Genomic DNA, 23,726 nt, shown 5'->3' on the forward strand with positions numbered 1-23,726 from the left:
GTACATATGTTGTCACGTTAAACACCTGTTCACGCTGTTACAACCTGCCTCTGGCACTGTCAGATGGGTGTGGGTGGGCTGGTGTGGGCTGGCCATAGAGGCGGTGTGGGGGAGGAGGGGAATGGGCAGTTGTTATGGGTGGCCTGGCCCCCCCACTCCCGATCTTCCCCACCATTGTCACCCCAGGGGTTCAGTGGGACCGTGCAATGATACTATGTCGGCGCTGTCAGTGGGTCACTGTCGAGGGTAGGAGGTGGGAGGCGGTGAAGGGCAGAGAGCTGAGCACTGGTGCTCCTCAATCTATGCTATGATCTGACCTCCGTATGTCAGCTGAGTGCTCGCCCACGCCCGTCACCTGTATGTGGTGTGCTTGTATGAGGTTGGGGAGGAGAGGCATCCAAGACCTCCATTTCCAGGGAGCTGGGGAAGGGGATTGGTGGTCGGCCTGTATTGCAGAAGGAAGTGCCAGAGGCATCATAATTCTCGAGTACATATATGACCCCGATGGTGCCGCCCCACATTCCCCACCCCTCCCAACCCATCCCCGTACCCTTCATTGCACCCTCCCCCCCCCCCCACCAAACCCCCTACCCCCCCACCCTCTCAGTGATCCTTGATCTGCTTAGCCTTCCGTGCTCTACTGCTGCACCTAGGTTTGTCCTCAGGATGCACGTCAGAGATGGAGACAGCCTGCTGCCTGCCACGTCTCATGGCCTTCGATGTCCCTGGAGGCTGTCCTTTGGGTCGGAGGGTCCCGGCCCACTTGCCGGCAGCACATGGCCCTGCCATCCTGTTCCGGGTGCTAACTCGAGACGCGTCTTTATTAGGTGGGGGTGGGTCTCATGGAGCTGGTGACCTACGTCGTCATTCCGTAGGGTAGCTCCAGGCTGGCACTCTGTGCCCCCTCCTCCTGGTCGGTGCCCATAGGGCCTTATGGCTCGGGATGGAGGGGCAGCTGGATCAAGCCCTGCATCATCTGGTTCTGCCAGCTCTAGCGGCTCCCCAATGTCTGCAGCACAGTGTCAACGCCCTCTGCAATGCTCCTCAATGACTGGTAGATGCTCTGGAGCGACCTGGCAAAGCGTACCTGCGACTGGGACATGCTTCGCAGCGCCTCATCAGGGTCCACCTGGGACTAGGACATGTCCCACAGCAACTGGGACATGCTCCGCAGCACCTCATCAGGGTCCACCTGGGACTAGGACATGTCCCAGTCGCTGTGTGACATGCTCTGCAGCGCCTCATCAGGGTCCACCTGGGACTAAGACATATCCCTAGTGACTCGGACATGCTGTTGAGGTGCTGAGCCATGGTTTCAGCCGACTGAGCCATGCCTTGGACACCTCCACTCATGTTGCCGACGTCGTGCACCACGCTCTCCACTGCGGTTGCCACCCTAGCATTGTTGGTGCCATGCATTGCCGGCGCCATCTCCTCCGCCCGTAGCCACTGGTACCCCCTCCAATTGGCTATGGACCTGCTAGAGTTTCGTTGACATCCCTCTCTGAATACCACGGCCGCACCCCAGTGTCTGTATCAGCATCGATCCAGAGTCTCAGCATCTGACTGGGACCCAGCTGGATCCTGGGATCCAGCAGACCTCCGATGCTGTCTTCTCTGGGCATTCCTGCCTCCCCCTGATGTGCATCGGAAACGGTGCGATGCTCACCAGATTGTGCCCCAGAAGTCTGTCCACTACTGTCACCCACAGAGGTGTGTGTCTCTGCACTGGTGGAGTGTAGTGATGATAGTGTGCCGCGAATACGGTGGTCTCCTCGGAGCTCCCCTGAGGTGTTCTCATGGAGGTGGGTGGGGACCACCCCCGATGGGCAGGCACCGTCGGATTAGGACCCTGCAGGAGAAAAGGCTTATTAATAATAATAATAATAATAATAATCGCTTATTGTCACAAGTAGGCTTCAAATGACGTTACTGTGAAAAGCCCCTAGTCACCACATTCCGGCGCCTGTTCAGGGAGGCTGGTACAAATTTGAACCTGCGCTGCTGGCCTTGTTCTGCATTACAAGCCAGCTGTTTAGCCCACTGTGCTAAACCTGTCCCAAGCTTGTGGTCAAGGGGAGGGATGGGCAATTCTGTGTGACATTAACACCTCACATGTGACAGGGTGTGGGCCGTACGCCAACTTCTGGGTGACAGATTTGTCCTGGCCATCCCCCGCGACCTCCAGGGCCCGTTCCTCGTAGTGGGAGAGGACTCTGGAGCTGGCACCCTGCCGCCCATCTGGGGCCTCTCCTGTCTGTTATGGGGCAACATCTCCAGTGGGGAAACAGGGTGGGGGGGGATCCTGAGCTGCACACATCGTTCATCGAGGGGGTGAGGGGGGTTTCGGTTGGGGGGGGAAGATGGGCTTGGTAGGAGGTGGGATGGGGAGTATGGGGGGGGGGTGGGGCAGTGAATGTGGGGAGTGTTGGGGAGTATGGGGAGGGATGGGAAATTTGGGGATGGGGAATATTGGGGGGGGGCTGGGCGGCACTGCTGGACATGGGTGGGCTGGGGCATGGAGCGGTGCTGGCCAGGGGAGGTGCCAGGCACATGCTCATTGGAGGGGTGGGTGGCGGGTGGGGTTGGTACCAGGGGGCTGATAACCTATCCGTGCAGCCCAGTGGAGGTCGTTGACCTTCTTATGGCACTGGGTTCCAGAACTCCTGGTGATGCTCCCCGAACTGAAGGCTACTGCCATTTCCTCCCAGGCGGCACTGACTGCCCTGTGGCTGACCCTCTGACACCTCGGGGAAACAGGGCATCCCGTCTGATTTTGACTGCATCCAACAGTCTGGCCAGGTTAGCATCCCCTAATCGTGGGGCTGATCTCCTCAGTGGCATGGCAGTGAGTTGTGGGGGGTTGGCTGTGCAGGGGCGGTTTAAGTGCTGCTGTCCCTTGTCTGGCGAGCGCGGTCCCAGCGAATCAGCCGGTAGGACAATCATTTACGTGTGAAGCCCGTGGGGCCTCGTTAAGTGATCCAATTAACATTTTATAGCGGTGATGGCCTCACTGGGCTGAGCGTCAGGAAGCTTGTGGCAGTTCCCGTACGCTACCACACTTAGAAACTTTTCCATTAAATCGCACCCTTGGTCATTTTTTGAGGTCTTGTGGAGTTTCTCCACGGTCAAGCCCACAAATGGGCCTAATGGATCTCATCCAGCACGGGCGAAATCCAGATCGCGACATCTCACGAGGTTTGTTGAATCTCATGAGATGTTTAAAGCATCCCGAATCTCGCGAGAGGCCTCTTGTACGATTCAACAGCGTTATCGCGTCACCAACGAGGTGCAACGAGGCCGGTAAATTGCGCCGAAGTGTCCTGCTTGATCAGCACCCCATCTGGCATCTTTAACGTACACGTCCTCAACTACCGGTGCACAGTGGCAGCCATGTGTACCACCCACAAGATGCTCGACAGCAAATCGACAAGGCACCTTCAACAGCACCTTCCAAATCTGTAATCTCCACCACTGAAAGAAAAATGAACCAGATGCATGGGAACATCACCACCTGCAAGTTCTCCTCCAAGTCTCATACCATCCTGACTTGGAACCGCATCATTGTTTCTTCACTGTCGTTGGGTCAAAGTCCTGGAATTCTCTCTCGAGAAACACTGGGAGCATCTGCAACACATGGACTGCATTGGTTCAAGGTGGTGGCTCAACACCACTTCATGGAGGGAAATTAGGGATGGCCAATAAATGCTGGGCTTGCCAGAAACTCTCACACCCCAATAACAAATTTTTAAAAAGTGATAGAGCAAAATGATGATACTGTATAAAACATTACTGAGTATCATGTGCAATATTGGTTTCCACACTGAAGGAAGGATATTAAAGAATTATATGAGGTAAAGCGTTGTGTCAGTAGGATACAAATGGTATGAAGAAAATACAAATTAGAATAAAACATGAAAATTGAGCATTTGCTGATGGAACAATGCAGATTATGGGGTGGTATAATAGAAATGTTAAAAATTATGGAAAGATCGGATAGAAACAGATTGTTTTCAGTAATTGAGGAGGCTGAAAGGGGGGCAGTTGTTGACACAAGATTAAAATGAATGAGATTTAGAATAGGGAGCAAGAGTTCAGAGGCTGTGGAATTTACTTCCAGGGTTTGTCACTGAGGTAGAAACTGAATCAACATTCATGATCAGATTGTATAGAAAGAAAAAGGAAGAAAGGAATGTGGAAAAGGGTGGAGAGATGTGATTAAGACTATTTTCTCATGTAAAAGAAACATTTTGCCATTGGCCAAAATGGTCAGCTTCCATTTTGAGGTTTCTATACATTTGTGTAAAACAATGGCAGCAGTTATTGAGTCCCTGACCTGTGAAGTCCGATGCATCCTGAACCTGTGGACTATGGATTTCACAGGGGTCAGAAAAAGATTCACCGAAAGGTCTTTTGAAGTAGCGAGCCATCAAAATAAAGAACCTAACAAAAATATTAAGCAGAAATTGAGGAGCAGCTCCAGCAGGCCATGTAGGAAAGGCTGCAACTACTGGCAGGATGAATGGAACATGATTTCCTCCCAGTTGCAGAATGGGCAAGTGGCCAATACATTAAAAAAAAGGCTCAAATATTGATTCAAGGCCACTGTACCATACAACAATTTCCATTCCAATTCCCTGGGGTAATGTATTGTGCTTAAACATTAATGGAAAGCTAGTGGCTTTTTATGCTGATTATTTCACCATGAACCTGCAAATGTTATTCAACAATTATTGGATCAGGTAGTAAGGGGAAGATAGAATTCATTCCTTGCAGCCTTGGAATGTACTATATCAACATTGAGAAAAGACTTTGTATTGTAAATGATTCATACATGCTAAACATTTGTGTTTTGCGTGGTTGCCTGGTTCAGTTCCTGTTCATTTTTTATGCACAGAGCGAGCAAGCCATGCAGAAACAGTGTTTGAATAGATACAACCTCCAGCTCATGTTATTAACAAGAAAAGCCTGTGTCCAATGTTATTATGGCACATCAAGTTAAGAATTTACTGAAATTCCGAAGTTTAACTAGCCTGATAACTGCAAAACTAGTCAACTAATGAGAAGCAACTGACATGACCGAACTTAATTATCATGTTAAGTGAGAAAAGTCCACGGGCGGGATTCTCTGTAGCCCGATGTCGAAATCGAGAACGGCGATCGGGCAGAGAATGCCTCCCGACGGCAAAATTGGGGCAGGTGCCGGTTTGATGCTGGGTTCGCGATGCTCGGCCCCCTCCAAATCGGTATCATCGTGACGTGCGCCGCACGCAGTCGCAACAACGTCGGAGTGCCATCAGCCGGCACACCCACGATGCTCCGCCTCCAATGGGCCGTGTTCCGTGTGGTCCCAGCAGTTGGGAACCAACACATGCCAGCTGCGGACAGTGTCCAACACTGCTACACTCAGCAGTTGGAGGTGGCGTCATGTAAAGGCACCAGTCTGGGAGCATTGGTAATGGCATCTCTGCCGTTCTCACCGGCCCAATACTCCACAAGTCCGGTGGTAGTGGCGGCACTGAGGATATGGGGGCAATGGAGGAGGTATAAGAAGGTGGAGAGTGCGTCGGTCTGGACCCCGATTTGTAACAACCACAGGTTTGTACCGGGCAGGCTGGATGCGAGACCTCCTGAGAAAGCAGGTGCTGGCCTTTCCGCTGATGCTGCCACAGGGGATACAGGATAGAGTAGTTTCTGGTACCTGGGTGGGTGTCGGATATCTACCAGGAGCTGTTGGAGGTGGAGGAAACCCCGGTGGAGGAGCTTAAGGGCAAGTGGGAGGATGAGCTAGGAGGAGAGATAGAGGCGGGTTTATGGGCGGACGCCCTAAGGAGGGTCAATTTCTCCTCTTCATGTGCCAGGCTTAGCCTAATACAATTTAAGGTGGTCCACTTGGCACACATGACGGCGGTGAGGATGAGCAAATTTTTCGGGGTAGAAGATAGATGTGTGAGGTGCGCGGGGACTCCAGCAAACCATGTCCACATGTTTTGGGCATGCCCAAACTCAGGGGGTTTTAGAACAGAACAAAGAAAATTACAGCACTGGAACAGGCCCTTCGGCCCTCCCAGCCTGCGCCGATCCAGATCCTTTATCTAAACCTGTCACCTATTTTCCAAGGATCTACTTCCCTCTGTTCCCCGCCCGTTCATATATCTGTCTAGATGCATCTTAAATAATGCTATTGTGCCCGCCTCTACCATCTCCGCTCGCAAAGCGTTCCAGGTACCCACCACCCTCTGCGTAAAAGACTTTCCATGCACATCTCCCTTAAACTTTCCCCCTCTCACCTTGAAATCGTGACCCCTTGTAATTGACACCTCTACTCTTGGAAAAAGCTTGTTGCTATCCACCCTGTCCATACCTCTCATAATTTTGTAGACCTCAATCAGGTCCCCCCTCAACCTCCGTCTTTCCAATGAAAACAATCCTAATCTACTCAACCTTTCTTCATAGCTAGCACCCTCCATACCAGGCTACATCCTGGTGAACCTCCTCTGCACCCTCTCTAAAGCACCCACATCCTTCTGGTAATGTGGCAACCAGAACTGCACGCAGTATTCCAAATGTGCCTAACCAAAGTCCTATACAACTGTAACATGACCTGCCGACTCTTGTACTCAATACCCCGTCCGATGAAGGCAAGCATGCTGTATGCCTTCTTGACCACTCTATCGACCTGCATTGCCACCTTCAGGGTACAATGGACCTGAACTCCCAGATCTCTCTGTACATCAATTTTCCCCAGGACTCTTCCATTGACCGTATAGTCCGCTCTTGAATTGGATCTTCCAAAATGCATCACCTCGCATTTGCCTGGATTGAACTCCATCTGCCATTTCTCTGCCCAACTCTCCAATCTATCTCTATTTTGCTGCATTCTCTGACAGTCCCCCTCGCTATCTGCAACTCCACCAATATTAGTATCATCTGCAAACTTGCTAATCAGACCACCTATACCTTCGTCCAGATCATTTATGTATATCACAAACAACAGTGGTCTGAGCACTGATCCCTGTGGAACACCACTAGTCACCCTTCTCCATTTTGAGACACTCCCTTCCACCACTACTCTCTGTCTCCTGTTGCCCAGCCAGTTCTTTATCCATCTAGCTAGTACACCGTGAACCCCATACGACTTCACTTTTTCCATCAACCTGCCATGGGAAACTTTATCAAACGCCTTACTGAAGTCCATGTGTATGACATCTACAGCCCTTCCCTCATCAATTAACTTTGTCACTTCCTCAAAGAATTCTATTAGGTTTGTAAGACATGACCTTCCCTGCACCAAACCATGCTGCCTATCACTGATAAGTCTAGTTTCTTCCAAATGTGAATAGATCCTATCTCTCAGTATCTTCTCCAACAGTTTGCCTACCATTGACATCAAGCTCACAGGTCTATAATTCCCTGGATTATCCCTGCTACCCTTCTTAAACAAAGTGACAACATTAGCAATTCTCCAGTCCTCCGGGATCTCACCCGTGCTCAAGGATGCTGCAAAGATATCTGTTAAGGCCCCAGCTATTTCGTCCCTCGTTTCCCTCAGTAACCTGGGATAGATCCCATCCGGACCTGGGGACTTGTCCACCTTAATGCCTTTTAGAATACCCAAAACTTTCCCCTTCCTTATGCCGGCTTGACCTAGAGTATTTAAACATCCATCCCTAACCTCAACATCGACATGTCCCTTTCCTTGGTGAATACCGATGCAAAGTACTCATTAAGAATCTCACCCATTTCCTCTGATTTCACGCATAAATTCCCTCTTTTGTCTTTGAGTGGGCCAATCCTTTCTCTAGTTACCCTCTTGCTCCTTATATATGAATAAAAGGCTTTGGGATTTGCCTTAACCCTGTTAGCCAAAGATATTTCATGACCCCTTTTAACCCTCTTTATTGCGCTTTTGAGATTTGTCCTACTTTCCCGATATTCCTCCAAAGCTTCAACAGTTATAAATCGCCTAGATCTTATGTATGCTTCCTTTTTCATCTTAGCTAGTCTCACAATTCCACCCGTCATCCATGGTTCCCTAATCTTGCCATTTCTGTCCCTCATTTTCACAGGGACATGTCTATCCTGCACTCTAATCAACCTTTCCTTAAAAGACTCCCACATTTCAAATGTGGATTTACCCTTAAACAGCTGCTCCCAATCCACATTCCCTAGCTCCTGCCGAATTTTGTTATACTTGGCCTTTCCCCAATTTAGCACTCTTCCTTCAGGACCGCTCCTGTCTTTGTCCATGAGTATTCTAAAACTTACGGAATTGTGATCGCTATTCCCAAAGTAATCACTAACTGAAACTTCAACCACCTGGCCGGGATCATTCCCCAATATCAGGTCCAGTATGGCCCCTTTCCGAGTTGGACTATTTACATACTGCTCTAAAAAACTCTCCTGGATGCTCCTTACAAATTCTGCTCCATCTACGCCTCCAGCACTACATGAGTCCTTCTGCACTGTAAATTCTATGATACAGAGTCCCAGTCAATGTTGGGGAAGTTAAAATCTCCCATCACGACCACCCTATTGCTCCTACATTTTTCTATAATCTGTCTATATATTTGTACCTCTACTTCTTGCTCGCTTGTGGGAGGCTTGTCGTGAAGTCTCAACAATGTTACTGCACCCTTATTATTTCTTAGCTCTACCCATATTGCCTCAGTGCTCGAATCCTCCATTGTGCCCTCCTTGATCACAGCTGTGATATCATCTCTGACCAGTAGTGCAACTCCTCCACCCCTTTTACCTCCCTCTCTATCCCTCCTGAAGCATCTATACCCTGGGATATTTAGTTGCCAATCTTGCCCTTCCCTCAACCAAGTCTCAGTAATACCACTAACATCATATTCCCAGGTACTAATCCAAGCCCTAAGTTCATCTGCCTTACCTGCTACACTTTTCGCATTAAAACAAATGCATCTCAGACCACCTGTCCCTTTGCATTCATCATCTCTTCCCTGTCTACTCTTCCCCTTAGTCACAATGAGTTTATTATCTAGTACCTTACTGGCTTTAGTTGCTGCCTCTTTATTGACCTCTAACTTCCTAATCTGGTTCCCACCCCCCTGCCACATTAGTTTAAAACCTCCACAACAGTGTTAGCAAAAGCACCCCCTAGGACATTGGTTCCAGTCCAGGTGTAGACCATCCAATTTGTAATGGTCCCACCGCCCCCAGAACCGGTTCCAATGTCCCAAAAATCTGAACCCCTCCCTCCTGCACCATCTCTCAAGCCACGTATTCATTCTATTCTTGAATTTCTACTCTGACTGTCTCGTGGCACTGGTAGCAATCCTGAGATTACTACCTTTGAGGTCCTACTTTTTAACTTATCTCCTAACTCCCTAAATTCTAATTGTAGGACCTCATCCCATTTTTTACCTATATTGTTGGTGCCTATATGCACCACGACAACTGGCTGTTCACACTCTCCCTTCAGTATGTCCTGCAGCCGATCTGAGACATGCCTGACCCGTGCAACCGGGAGGCAACATACCATTCAGGAATCTCGTTTTCGACCACAGAAATGCCTGTCTACTCCCCTTATGATTGAATCCCCTATGACTATAGCCCTGCCAGTCTTTTTCCTGCCCTTTTGTGCAGCAAAGCCAGCCATGGTGCCATGAGCCTGGCTACTACTGCCTTCCCCTGATGAGTCATCTCCCCCAACAGTATCCAAAACGGTATACCTGTTTTGGAGGGAGATGGCCGCAGGGGACACCTGCAGTGCCTTCCTGCTCTTTCTCTGCCTTTTGGTCACCCATTCGCTCTCTCCCTCACCAATCCTAATCTGCGGTGTGACCAACTCACTGAATGTGCTATCAGTGAGTCCATCCGCAGTTCCAGAGCCGTCATGCGGTCTAACAGGAGGTGCAGCTGGACACACGTCCCGCACATGAAGGAGTCAAGGGCATCGGCCGCGTCCCTGAACTCCCACATTGAGCAAGAGGAACATAACACAAGTCTGGGATCTCCTGCCATTTTTACACTTTACCTTAACTGATTACAAATATAATATCAAATAATGAATAAGTGAAAGGAATAACGATTTTACTTACCAATCACAATACTTACCAACACACGAAGAGTTACATTTCTCCCAGCTACTGCTAATTGGAGCACTTTTCTTACCGGCCAATCAGGTCACTGCTTTGCTGTGATGTCACTCTTCAAATTTATCCCCAAAGACCCTGTGGCCGCTGTTTAGACGGCGAAGCAGCTAGTTTAAATACTCATCGCTCGACTCGTTAGCTCCGCACACTCCAACAGCTGAATTCCCGCCGAAAAGACTCGAATCCGCGAAAAGGGGGTTTGCGAAGGCAATGTCCACGGTGCTAGGACCTCGGGTGGTGCCGAGTCTAGAGGTAGCGATCTGTGGAGTGTCAGAAGATCTGGGAGTTCAGGGAGTGAAAGAGGCCGGCGCCCTGGCCTTTGCCTCCCTAGTAGCCCGGAGACGGATCTTGTTAATGTGGAGGGACTCAAAGCACCCGAGTGTAGAGACCTGGGTCAGTGACTTGGCTGGGTTTCTCAGTCTTGAGAAAGTAAAGTTTGCCTTAAGAGGGTCAATGTTGGGGTTCTCTTGGGGGTGGCAGCCGTTCATCGACTTTCTCGGAGAAATTAAAAATGTCAGCAGAAGCAGCAATCCAGGGGGGGGCGGGGGGGGGGGGGGGGGGGGGGCGCCGGGCAGGCGGATAGGTGTTAGATGGTTGCGGTGTGTGAGGATTGGGTTGGGTAGGGAAATGTTTATTTTACCATATTAATGTTATTGTTTTTTTGTTCTAAAAATTTTGCAAACACCTCAATAAAAATATTTAAAAAAAAACACTGCCACATTCGACCAAGATCCGTGCCGCTGGCTGGGGGGCTTCTGCTAGGGCTGGGGGAGTGGTGGGGGGTGGAGGAGGAGGGCTGTGGGGTTGGGTGGGCAGGTACGTGGTCCAGCACGGCTGCGCCATGTTTTTTAGCACGACCGATGCAGATATAGGCATGCAAGGCTGCAGCTTGTCAGCCCTGCGCATGTGCGGCATAGGACCTGTTGTTTTCCGCACTCTCCGCGAGTGTTCCACATGACTCTGGTACCAGAATCGGTGAGGGTTTCGCACTGATTTTCCCGTCGTAGAACACCTCGGATTCTCTGTTGCCGCCAGAACTTAGCCTCAGAAATGGAGAATCCAGCACCACAAATTTCATGTAATTCAGGAATGGCAGAACAGCTTAGGCAAATAGCTCTTGGAGAATTCAGAATACAAATGGAAATACAAACATACATATTAGTCACAGTCGAAGGCCACTTGGCCACTCAGGCCTGCTCCGCCATTCAATAAGATAATGGCTGATGTGTTGTAGCTTCAACTCCATGTTCCCGGCTAACCCCAATAAACAATCACCTTATCAAGAATCTATCGAGCTAGGGCAGCACGGTGGCACAGTGGTAGCACTGCTGCCTCACGGCGCCGAGGTCCCAGATTCAATCCCGGCTTTGGGTCACTGTCCGTGTGGAGTTTGCACATTCTCCCCGTGTTTGCGTGGGTTTCTCCCCCACAACCCAAAGATATGCAAGGTAGGTGGATTGGCCACGCTAAATTGCCCCTTAATTGGAAAAAATGAATTGGGTGCTCTAAATTAAAAAAAAAAAGAATCTATCGAGCTCTGCCTTAAAAACACTCAAAGATTCTGCTTTTGAGGAAGATTAAAATTAACAAGCTTCCGAGAGAAAAAAATTCTCCTCACCTCTGTCTTAAATGTGTGGTCAGGGGAGTCAGCTTCAAATCACGAGAAAGCTAAATTATGACAGGACAAAAGCATTCAAAATGTTCAAGAAATAAAAGGAGATTTGTTTGTGAACTGAAATTGGAAGTTGAGCAGGAGGGAAAACAGTGGCACACGATTTGGTATGAAAGGTCATGAGAAGCTGTTGATAACAGAAGAGGGGAATAAAAGATTACTTGAATAAGGCAACAGCAACAACTTGAATTTATATAGTGCATTTCATGTAGTAAAATGTTTTAACAGGAATATTATCAAAAAAAGAGCCACAAAATGAGAAATCAGGGCCGGGATTCTCCGACCCAGTGCCGGGTCAGAGAATCCCCGGGAGGATGCGAGAATTATGCCCCGCCGCCCTGACGCCGACTTCCCCATTCTCTGCCGCCGTTTCTCGGGCACCCGCAGGATTCCTGCCGCGCCGGTCGGGGGTGATTGCTAGCGGCCCCCCCCTGAAGATTCTCCGGGCCCCGATGGGCGAGTGGCCGATGAGTTTGGCTGAGTTCCGCCGGCGTGGGTTACTCAGATCCCACACGGCGGGACCTGGAAGGTGAGTCTGTGGGGGCCATCCTGGAGGGGGGCGGGGGGATCGGACCCCTGGGCAGGGGGCCCATGGTGGTCTGGCCCGCGATCGGGGCCTACCGATCGGCAGGCTGGTTCCGTGGGGGCCTATTTTACTCCGCACCGGGCCCCTGTAGGGCCTGCGCCATATTGCCCGGGGGCTGGCGCGGAGAAGGGAACGCCTGCGCATGCGTGGAAATACACCAGCCGTAGCGCGCATGCGCGAACTCACGCGGGCCGTTCCGCGCCGGCTGGAGCTGCGGGGACCACTCCGGCGCCAACCTGGCCCCCTAGGAAGGGAAAAATTCCCCATTATCAGGGACCGTTGACGCCGGAGTGGTTGGCACCACTTTTAACGCAGGCGTGGGGACATAGCCCCATTATTGGAGAATCCCGCCCCCGACTACTGACCAAAAACTTGCTCCAGGAGACAGACTTATAGAAGCTTCTTAAAGCAAGAGGGAAAGTAACCGAGGCCTATGGAAGGACTGGCAAAGTTTAGGGGCTTAGGTAGCTTAAGTTGCAGCTGCCAGTGGTGGGCCAACTATAATTGGGGATATGAAAGAGGCCAGAACTGGAAGAGTGCAGAGAGGCCAATATTTAATTGTAGGATATTACTACTCATTCAAACTGGATGTTGGGCAAACAGAGTGACAAATCAGAAGTAGTGGAGGCCGGTTGGGAGGCTTGTTGGTTGAGTTAAAGTTGAGTGTCGTCAGCAACACGTGGAATTTGATATTGTGTTATCAGATGATGTTGCTGAGGGGCAGCATGTAAATGAGAAATAGAATGGGGCTAAGGATAGATCATTGGGTAAATTCAAAGTTAATGATGTGGGACGAGAAAACCATTTTCGCAGAATCATAGAATCCCTGCAGTGCAGAAGGAGACCATTTGTCCCATCGCGTTTGCACCGGCCCTCCGAAAGAACACCATACCATGGCCCACTTCCCTGCCCCATTCCTATAATCGTGAGAACACGTGAGAACACCACCCACCAGGTACATACGCGGTACATACTCGTGCGACTCGGCCAATGTTGTCTACCTCATACGCTGCAGGAAAGGATGTCCCGAAGCGTGGTACATTGGCGAGACCATGCAGACGCTGCGACAGCGAATGAACGGACATCGTGCAACAATCACCAGACAGGAATGTTCCCTTCCAGTCAGGGAACACTTCAGCAGTCAAGGGCATTCAGCCTCTGGTCTCCGGGTAAGCGTTCTCCAAGGCGGCCTTCAGGACGCGCGACAACGCAGAATCGCCGAGCAGAAGCTTAAAGCCAAGTTCCGCACACATGAGTGCGGCCTCAACCGGGACCTGGGATTCATGTCGCATTACATTCATCCCCACCATCTGGCCTGCGAAATCCTACCAACTGTCCTGGCTTGACACAATTCACACCTCTTTAACCTGGGGTTACCCCATCTCTGGGTCTGTAAAGATTTAATCACCTGCTAATGCTCGCATTCCAAGCATTGTCTGGCATCTTTGAATCTGTCTATATAGATGTTTCTGGAACATACCTCTTCATTCACCTGAGGAAGGAGCAGCGCTCCGAAAGCTAGTGACATCGAAACAAACCTGTTGGACTTTAACCTGGTGTTGTAAAACGTATTACTGTGCTCACCCCAGTCCAACGCCGGCATCTCCACATCATGCCTATAATCCTGTGCATTGGTCACGACCAATCCACTGAACGTACTGGGGCAGCACGGTAGCATGGTGGTTAGCACAATTGCTTCACAGCTCCAGGGTCCCAGGTTCGATTCCGGCTTGGGTCACTGTCTGTGCGGAGTTTGCACGTTCTCCCCGTGTCTGCGTGGGTTTCCTCCGGGTTCTCCGGTTTCCTCCCACAGTCCAAAGATGTGCGGGTTAGGTGGATTGGCCATGCTAAATTGCCCATAGTGTCCAAAATTGCCCGTAGGGTGGGGTTACTGGGTTATGGGGATTAGGTGGGGTTACTGGGTTATGGGGATAGGGTGGAGGTTTGGACCTTCGGTAGGGTGCTCTTTCCAAGAGCCGGTGCAGACTCGATGGGCCGAATGGCCTCCTTCTGCACTGTAAATTCTATGTCTATATGTCTATCTTTGGACACTATAAGACAATTTAGCATGGCCAGGCCACCTAATTTTGGACTGTGGGAGGAAACTGGAGGAAACCCACTCAGACTTGGGGAAATGTGCAAACTCCACACAGGCAGTCACCCAAATTGAACCTGGATCCCTGATGCTGTGAGGTGGCAAAGTTAACTACTGTGCCACCAGGTACATTTTGGCTATGACAGGATAGATATGATGTGGAGATGCCGGCGTTGGACTGGAGTGAGCACAGTAAGAAGTCTTACAACACCAGGTTAAAGTCCAACAGGTTTGTTTCGATATCACAAGCTTTCGGAGCCTGCTCCTTCCTCAGGTGAATGAAGAGGTATGTTCCAGAAACATATATATAGACAGATTCAAAGATGTCAGACAATGCTTGGAATGCGAGCATTAGCAGGTGATTAAATCTTTACAGATCCAGAGATGGGGTAACCCCAGGTTAAAGAGGTGTGAATTGTGTCAAGCCAGGACAGTTGGTAGGATTTCGCAGGCCAGATGGTGGGGGATGAATGTAATGCGACATGAATCCCAGGTCCCGGTTGAGGCCGCACTCATGTGTGCGGAACTTGGCTATAAGTTTCTGCTCGGAGATTCTGCGTTGTCGCGCTTCCTGAAGGCCGCCTTGGAGAATGCTTACCCGGAGATCAGAGGCTGAATGCCCTTGACTGCTGAAGTGTTCCCCGACTGGAAGGGAACATTCCTGCCTGGTGATTGTCGCGCGATGTCCGTTCATTCGTTGTCGCAGCGTCTGCATGGTCTTGCCAGTGTACCACGCTTCGGGACATCCTTTCCTGCAGCGTATGAGGTAGACAATGTTGGCCGAGTCACACGAGTATGTACCGTGTACCTGGTAGGTGGTGTTCTCACGTGTAATGGTGGTATCCATGTCGATGATCTGGCACGTCTTGCAGAGATTGCCATGGCAGGGTTGTGTGGTGTTGTGGTCACTGCTGTGAAGGCTGGGTAGTTTGCTGCAAACAATGGTTTGTTTAAGGTTGCACGGTTGTTTGAAGGCAAGTAGTGGGGGTGTGGGGATGACCTTGGCAAGATGTTCATCTTCATCGATGACGTGTTGAAGGCTGTGAAGAAGATGTCGTAGTTTCTCTGCTCCGGGAAAGTACTGGACGACGGAAGGTATTCTGTCGGTTGTGTCCCATGTTTCTCTTCTGAGGATGTCGGTGCGGTTTTTTGCTGTGGCGCATTGGAACTGTCGATCGATGAGTCGAGCGCCATATCCTGTTCGAACGAGGGCATCTTTCAACGTCTGTAGATGTCTGTTACGCTCCTCCTCGTCTGAGCAGATCCTGTGTATACGGAGAGCTTGTCCATAGGGGATGGCTTCTTTAATGTGTTTAGGGTGGAAGCTGGAGAAGTGGAGCATCATGAGGTTATCCGTGGGCTTGCGGTAAAGCAAAGTGCTGAGATGACCGTCCTTGATGGAGACGAGTGTGTCCAAGAATGCAACTGATTTTGGAGAGTAGGCCATGGTGAGCCTGATGGTTGGATGGAACTTATTGATAGCATCGTGTAGTCATTTCAGTGATTCTTCACCTGCTAATGCTCGCATTCCAAGCATTGTCTGGCATCTTTGAATCTGTCTATATATATATTTCTGGAACATACCTCTTCATTCACCTGAGGAAGGAGCAGCGCTCCAAAAGCTAGTGATAGCGAAACAAACCTGTTGGACTTTAACCTGGTGTTGTAAGTCTTCTTACGGGATAGATAGTAATGGGACAAGGTGAGGGCAAGATGAATGAGGAATGATAGCTTACCATGCTCAAGTGGAATGTTATTCTGACTTTGATAAGGGCTGATTCAGCATGATGACATGGTTGGAAACCTGATTATGGGGATTATTGGTGAAAATATGATTATGGATTTGAAAAGTGATGGCATGTTTTAGCAACGGTTGGCAGAAACAGACATTGGAGATGGGGTTATAGTTGGTAAGGACAGGGGGTCCTAGAATGGGTATTTTGCGAAGAGGGATGATGACACCAAATTTAAGGGGAGGTGAACCATTGACATTATCAGCTATCCTGGGAGCCAAGAAGGGAATGGTCAGCAGTTTGGTGGGAATAGGGTCGAGGAATCAGATTGTGGGTTTTATGGAAGAAATTAGCTTGGAGAGGACATGAGGGGAGAAAGGAAAGAAATTAGAGAAAGGTGAGAGCTCGGGATGAGGGTAGGGGGGAGCAGATGGAGGACATTCAGCCCATTGAGTCTGCACTGACCCTCGAAAGAGCACCTACCTAGGGCCACTCCCCCACCCAATCCCCATAACCCCACCTAATCTGCACATCTTTAGACTGGAGCACTCAGAGGGAACCCACACAGACACGGGGAGAAAGTGCAAACTCCAAGCAGTCACCCGAGGCCAGTGACTAGCGCTGTGAGGCAGCAGTGCTAACCACGTAGTCACCCACCCACCAACTGCCCCACCGAGTCAAATACTTTGTCACTCATTTTCAAAAGTTGTATACCAATGTTAGGAAATCATGCTGAAATAGAAAATAAAGAAACCGATAATAGGGAATGTGTTCTGGTGATTGTATGGTTAAAGAAAAACAAACTCTTTAAAAATGAAAATTGTAGAAAGACAGGTTGGCTGGGTTGGTAGAACTAGGTTTTTTGATGTGCTGATTGGCCTAGCAACACTGTAAACATGCCAAGTTGGTAACAATGGAGAATAGAATGTAAAAAGTTAAAGCAAAGATGGTAAAAGTTCACAAGGGAAGATGAGTGTGAATTTCATACTTACATTCTAAAAGGTGAGCTCATGCAATAAATGTAATTAAGGGTTACTTATGAGAAGGTTAGTTCAGTTAAGGGAAGTTCAAAAGAAAAAACTATATCAGAGGCAAGTTCACCCTGTGCAAGGAAGCTGTTTTGATACTACAGATCATACATAGTAGGATGCTGTGTCACCTCCCAACAGGCTATGCCTGGCAAAAGTCTGTTTGAGAAGCCTGTTGCCTCTATCTTAAGTCAGATACAACCCTACAAGATATAGGTGCCTCGTGTGGCACCTATTGCTGGATTTTGCTTATAGTTTTAAAACATATGGTATGTTGGGGAGGTTTAACTCTGAGGTTAGGAAAATGAAGGCATTTGGAACTGGGTAAATTTTAAAATATTGTGCATAACCGTTAATGTAGTTAACTGTATTTTATTGACCTTCTTGTGTGTTTTATTGTTTAATAAACATTTACTTTGTTAAAAACCATCACAAAAATTTCTGTTAAATCCTTCACTGGTCTTCACATCTTTCCTCACGGTATACAAAATTGCAAAATACAGTTGAGAGCAGGTATTCCCGGTTTCCCGTCTGGGATTTGGAATACCCCAGCTTTTAACATCAGCTGTGCTCTTGACACTAACAACTGAAAATGTACCTGATGATTTTTCTATTTAGTTGCTTGCTGAAATGTTCAGATTCAGCTGTCATTCTTGAAAGATTCAGGACAATAGAACATGGAACATACAGTGCAGAAGAGGCCATTCGGCCCATCGAGTCTGCACCGACCCACTTTAAGTCCTCACTTCCACCCTATAATGTAACCCAATAACCCCTCCTAACCTTTTTGGTCACTAAGGGCAATTTATCATGGCCAATCCACCTAACCTGCACGTCTTTCGATTGTGGGAGGAAACCGGAGCACCCGGAGGAAACCCACGCAGACGCGGGGAGAACGTGCAGACTCCGCACAGACAGTGACCCAGCGGGGAATCGAACCTGGGACGCTGGTGCTGTGAAACCACAGTGCTATCCACTTGTGCTACCGTGCTGCCCTACAATGCTGGAAGGTTGGTTCAGTCTTTTCTAACCTGGTAGCTAATGCATCTTTGTTTCATGCTGCGTCCAGTATACACTTGATACACTGAAGGAATATATTTGGATACTAAATCCCATAGCATAATTTTGAAATAGAGTAGGGTAGTCACTTTTTCCAATATATAACTCTCAATCACAAAAAAACAGAATATCTGGTCATTCTCACATTGTGCGAATTGTGAGAAAATTAGCTGCATTTTTTCCTACAACTATAGTGAGTGCACTTCAAAAATACTTCATAGAATCACTGCAGTGCATAAGGAGGCCATTCGGCCCATCGAGTCGGCACTGACCCTCTAAAAGAGCATTCACCTAGGCCCAGACCCCCACATCTCTGTAACCCCACCTAACCTTTTGGACCCTAAGGAGCAATTTAGCATGGCCAATTCACCTAACTGGCACATCTTTGGACTGTGGGAGGAAACAGGAGCACCCGGAGGAAACACATGCAGACACAGGGAGAATGTGCAAACTCCACACAGTCACCTGAGGTCGGAATGGAACTCGGATCCCTGGCGCTGTGAGGCAGCAGTGCTAACCACTGTGCCGCCTCTTGTTCTTCCAGCTTTTCCCATTTTATTTGTGGCCACAATGCTGTTTGATCATCCTCCTCCTGTCATTCCTCTTCCAATCCCACTGCATTTAAGTCACCTCCTTCCTCTTCTCCTCCTCCCTGGCAGTCTCATCTTCACTACACCCCTCACATGTTTCTCTGGACCAATGACCATTTCAATCTCTTCTTGGTTACTTTTGTCGATGCTGCTACTATCTTCACTGACCCCCTGATGTACAAGTTTCTGGTTTTGTCCTTTTTCGTTCCACATATCCAATTCAATGTCCGGTTCTAATTACCACCCAGTCATTGTTCCTCTCTTCTTGATGTTGCCCAAGCTTCTGCACCATACAACAATGCTGGTCTCATAACTGTCTTGTAGATTTTTTTCTTTCAGCTTCAGCAATACTTTTAGATCACATAACACTCTATTGCACTTCCAATTATTTGAACCAGAGCTAATCCATTGCTTCATTTCCATTCTCACACTTCCATGTTCTGAACTGACCACAGGTACTTGAAGCTAATTGCTTTCTCTATTATTCACACGTACCGTTGCACCTTCAGTCTGACAGTCCATATATTGGGTCTTTGGACCACTGACCTTTATATCCGTTACCCAGTGCTTTTCTCCAGCTATGACAATTAGGACGAGGAAGGGGCTCAGCAGGGCCAGGTCCTTGGTGCAATCCAACTTTGGCTTTGCAACTATGACTTCAAAACTGCTTTGTTAGCTGTAAAGGATTTTGGGATGCCTTGTGTTTGTGAAAGGAGCCATAGAAAATCTTTCCCTTTTTGAATTCCAATAAGAAATGTATTCATTTCGGTGGATTTGATCGCAAACTTTTTACTTGGGGCCATTTGTGGGTTATGCTTTTTTTTTCTTAAGTTGTGAACTTTATTGGGTATCGCCTTATCTAAGTTTCCTTGGATTGCCACGCACTGTGGCTGTGTTTTGCAGCTAAACATCAGGCTGTTGTTATTAAACAAAGCCTGGAAGCAGCTGGGGAATCAGGAGACAGGGGGTTCTTGCCTCAGGGGCAGGCCAGGCCAGGCCAGACCCCCCCCCCCGGCAGCCCCCACCTCCACCTGGCGTCATCGCGTCCCGCTGCGTGGTCTCCATGGTTACCCCGAACGCGGCCTGGGTGGACGGGATGAGCTGTTTCCGGATGGATACTGGCAGTGTCCGTTCACCAAATGTTAGCGACTGAATGTTGTACCCGAGCCAGCACCTCCATCTTTCGGTGTGTTTGTTTAAGCGGAATTAATTTTTCACCCCGAGATGCGCTAGCTCAAGAGACCCCGGGGTGTGGCGGGCGGGCTGGCTGGAGACTGCTCCCTGGTAGTGTAGAGGACAGACTCTTGCAAGAAGTTACACCCAGATCCCCTGAGTGAGAACCAAGCTCCAGGCACCCACTTCGCAGCTAGAGAGGCTGGTTGGCTATTTGGCCTTTAAAAAAAAAATGTATCTGGCACCCCCATCCCCAAATATCAGGAAAACGTGGGGGGGGGGGGGGGGGGGGAGTAATTCTAATCATGGATGACCTGTCAGGTTGAGAGTTTTTCAGTCGTTGGTACGATTGGAAGCAGAAAGCCGCACGCACGATGGTGGAATTGTCCTCATAAGAAGTGATTTAGCTGGTCTACAATAAGCTATTTGTTATCATTCAGTGGCTGTTTGCTGGTTTCCAGTCCCTTGAAGGTTGTTTAAAACGTTCTGTATTGTTAGTGTATTACGTTATTCTTCAGATGACTTGTAGATTGTGCCAACCCTGTGTTGTGCCCTGGAGTGCAATGACTGAATAATTTTGGCTTCACTTGTAATTTGGATGTAAATTGTGGTAATGTGTACCGACCTGTCATATAATCCAGCTATCAATTATCAGACTATTACGGCCATTACCGTGTATAGAGTTCATAAATTGGTTTGATTCGTCTATTGTTCACTGGTTGACAAAATAAAGTGTACTCCAGTTTGTGACGGTTGTGATTTTTTTGGAAAGTGAAAATCAGTTGTGACTCTGTTCTTTTGGATGAAGTGTTAAACTGAGGCCCAAGTCTGCTCTCCGGTGTAAAAAGAACAGATGTAAAATAACCAATTTTAAGAATTACAGGGGATTTATCCCCAGTTTTGGCCAATTTTAATCAACATCACAAAAACAATCTTGGTAAATTGCTGTATATAAATTGTCACATTTCCTGCATTACAACAGTGACAACACTTCAAAAAAGTATTGAATTGTCTGTAAAACAATTTTGGACATCCTGTCGTTATGAACGGCACTATACAAACGCAAGTTTCTTTCTGTGATGATCTCGCTTTCAGTGACTGTGGCCTGGGTTTGATTTCTTGTTGATTTTTCAAAAACCTCTCTGATTTGATTGCAGCTGGCTGTCGTGCTTCAGCTCTGGCAACACTTCAGCATTGCGTTCCTGCAAGCTTTACTTTATCAACTCACTGTGAGATACTTTAAGTAGTTCTCTCTTTGGTCTTGTTTACATGAAACTAAGAATGTTGCTTTCCTTTCCTAAATAAAATCTTGTTCAATACACAAAATATGAAATGGCATGTTTGCATATTGTCTTTTGGTAATTAGTTTTGGGGCAGAAATGTATTTGTTCACATATTTTAAGAAGTTCTAAGATACCTTAACAACAAAAAGAGCAAAGGGAGTCATGACTGGTCTTTACAATAAATGACATTTGCCAATACATGTTTAGGACTTGTCAATCAGGTGTAAACTTTTATTGACCAACATTCAAAGATCAGTTTAATAAGTTGATGGTGGATTTGATAAAAATTAGATTTTAAAATTTGACATTTAAGCTGCTATTACCTAGTTCATTGACCTAGACATAATATTCCAAGAGTTGTCAACAGGTGTGTCTAAAGTCTTGTGATTTCATCTCCAAGTTGTTGAAGTCTGAGTTACACTGCGATCTTCAATTTTGGTGACTAATTTTTTGCAGGAATTTGATATGAGGCTGCAATATTTCACAGGGATGTGTCACAATAAAGTTGATTCACACTGATTCACCATGGTACTGTAGAAGAATCTTGTATAATTTGAATCACAACTGCATAGCCGATGAACATTACTTTGCTTCCATTCTCAAGCATTGCTCTCACAAGTTTAAGGTTACATGTGCTTTTAAATTGCAATTTATTTTATGATTTACATATTTTAGTTATAATATGTGCATGTCAGCTATGGCTCAGTTACTCTCTTGTCTCTGAATCAAAAGGTTCAGGCTTCAAGTGCCACTCCTGACACTTGAGCACAAAGAGCTAGAAGATACTTAGCGAATGCTCCATCGTTCGAGGTGCTGGGTTTCAGGATGTTAAACCAAGGCCCACTTTGGTCTCTGAGGTGGGCGTAAATTATTTAATGGCACAATCTCAAAGAAAAGCAGGGGAATTATCCCCAGTGTCCTGACCAATATTTATTCCTGATCAATGTCATTTAAAAATGCAGAATACCTGGTCATTATCACATTGCAGCTTTTGGACCTTGCAGTTCAGAAATTGGCGGTGTGTTTCCTACATTATGATACTTCAGAAAGTATCTCATTGTATAATCAAGTGCTTTGGGATGTCCAACAGTCACGAAAGGCACTATATAAATGCAAATCTTTCCTTCTATTTTGCCACAGGAGCAGCACCAGTTTGATGGTATGTTGAACAGTTTTGATCTTCAACCTAAAGAGATTACCATGGAACGCCATGTCCCAGTCCACCCTTTACCTGAAGAGATCCAAAAGGTAAACAGACATTTTTTTGAATATATTTGTATATAACAGAAAAGACCTATAAAGTTAATTAAAATATTTTGCCTCTATTTGTACTTAGTTGAGTTAAGAACCCCGCTGATGTTGCCTGCTAGAGTGTCTCAAAACCCCAAAGGATAACTTGAAACTCTGGTTCTTAGCAGTGTATTTTTGTTTGGAATAATGTGAGGAATCATATACAACCCAGTGAGGAACCAATCCAGTCGTTGTGTAAACAATTGTTAAAGAATATTTATTAAAGTAAAAGAAAAGGAAGACACATGACAAAAGACTAATATACACTATGACACTTAAGTGTATGAATAACGAAACACACCATTTTATCTGAAGTTATCTCTTCTCCCCAAAATACACCCACGTTTCCTGAACTCACTGAGACCCGTTTTACCAAGCAACATCCAATGTTAGTAACTCTCTCGGTCAAATCCAGTTAATAGTTAGCGCACAATACCACTTTGATGACCAAGGCTGGGAAAACATAACTTCCTGGTTCAGCAAAGGGACAAAACTGTATCTTTTAGAGGGGAATATCCCCAATCTGCTGTGGCTCTGTCAGATGAAACTGGCCTCTGTATGGACCTGGCCTGTTTTGACTGTTGGATGGAAAACTTGCCTCCCTCTCCAATGTGAGTGCTAACAATTATTCTGTTTAGACTCATTAATATTCCATTCTGTGGAATCTGCTGTCTACATCTCAAATTCCTTGCCTTTGGAAGTTATTATTTGTTATAATTTGATCTCTGATAAACATGTTTCTGTTAAGGCCATTCACACCTCAATGTTTCTAGACTCCTGCTAATCTTGTTACAGGGCAAACTACATCTCATTATTCCTCTGGATGTCTGCTAGTCTTGTTCCTTGTCTGTTATTTTTTTCATCTTAAAGTTCACTGTTAATCTTGTTAACATCCCACATTCCTAGCAATTGTTATTATCTGTATAAGATAAATGTATTTACAATTGCTGTACAGCAAATGCATAACTGGCTCTGACAGTGTTTAGAATAATTAGTGCATATGACTGAAATATTTTCAAGGTTATGCCTGTGATATTTGGTAGCAGGATACATTTCTCATTTTAGTACAGGGATTTATTTTTCAGTATCCATTCCT

At 47.4% G+C, this 23,726-nt stretch overlaps 1 protein-coding gene across 3 annotated transcripts in view; it reads left to right on the top strand.

The window, feature by feature from the left end:
* Positions 1-23,726, top strand: part of lekr1 (Leucine-, glutamate- and lysine-rich protein 1) — a 437,902-nt gene that overhangs the window by 28,198 nt on the left and 385,978 nt on the right. For 2 of the 3 annotated variants that reach the window (XM_072474413.1, XM_072474415.1), the window contains exons 1-2: positions 19,963-20,070; positions 22,481-22,588. In XM_072474413.1, the coding sequence (XP_072330514.1) occupies positions 20,038-20,070; positions 22,481-22,588 (141 nt within the window). In that variant the 5' untranslated portion in view covers positions 19,963-20,037. Of the gene's footprint in view, positions 1-19,962; positions 20,071-22,480; positions 22,589-23,726 lie in introns of those variants that run through there. The other variant, XM_072474414.1, reaches the window with a different exon arrangement.

The sequence above is a fragment of the Scyliorhinus torazame genome, chromosome 14 (assembly GCF_047496885.1).
Source record: "Scyliorhinus torazame isolate Kashiwa2021f chromosome 14, sScyTor2.1, whole genome shotgun sequence".
Classification (NCBI taxonomy): domain Eukaryota; kingdom Metazoa; phylum Chordata; class Chondrichthyes; order Carcharhiniformes; family Scyliorhinidae; genus Scyliorhinus; species Scyliorhinus torazame.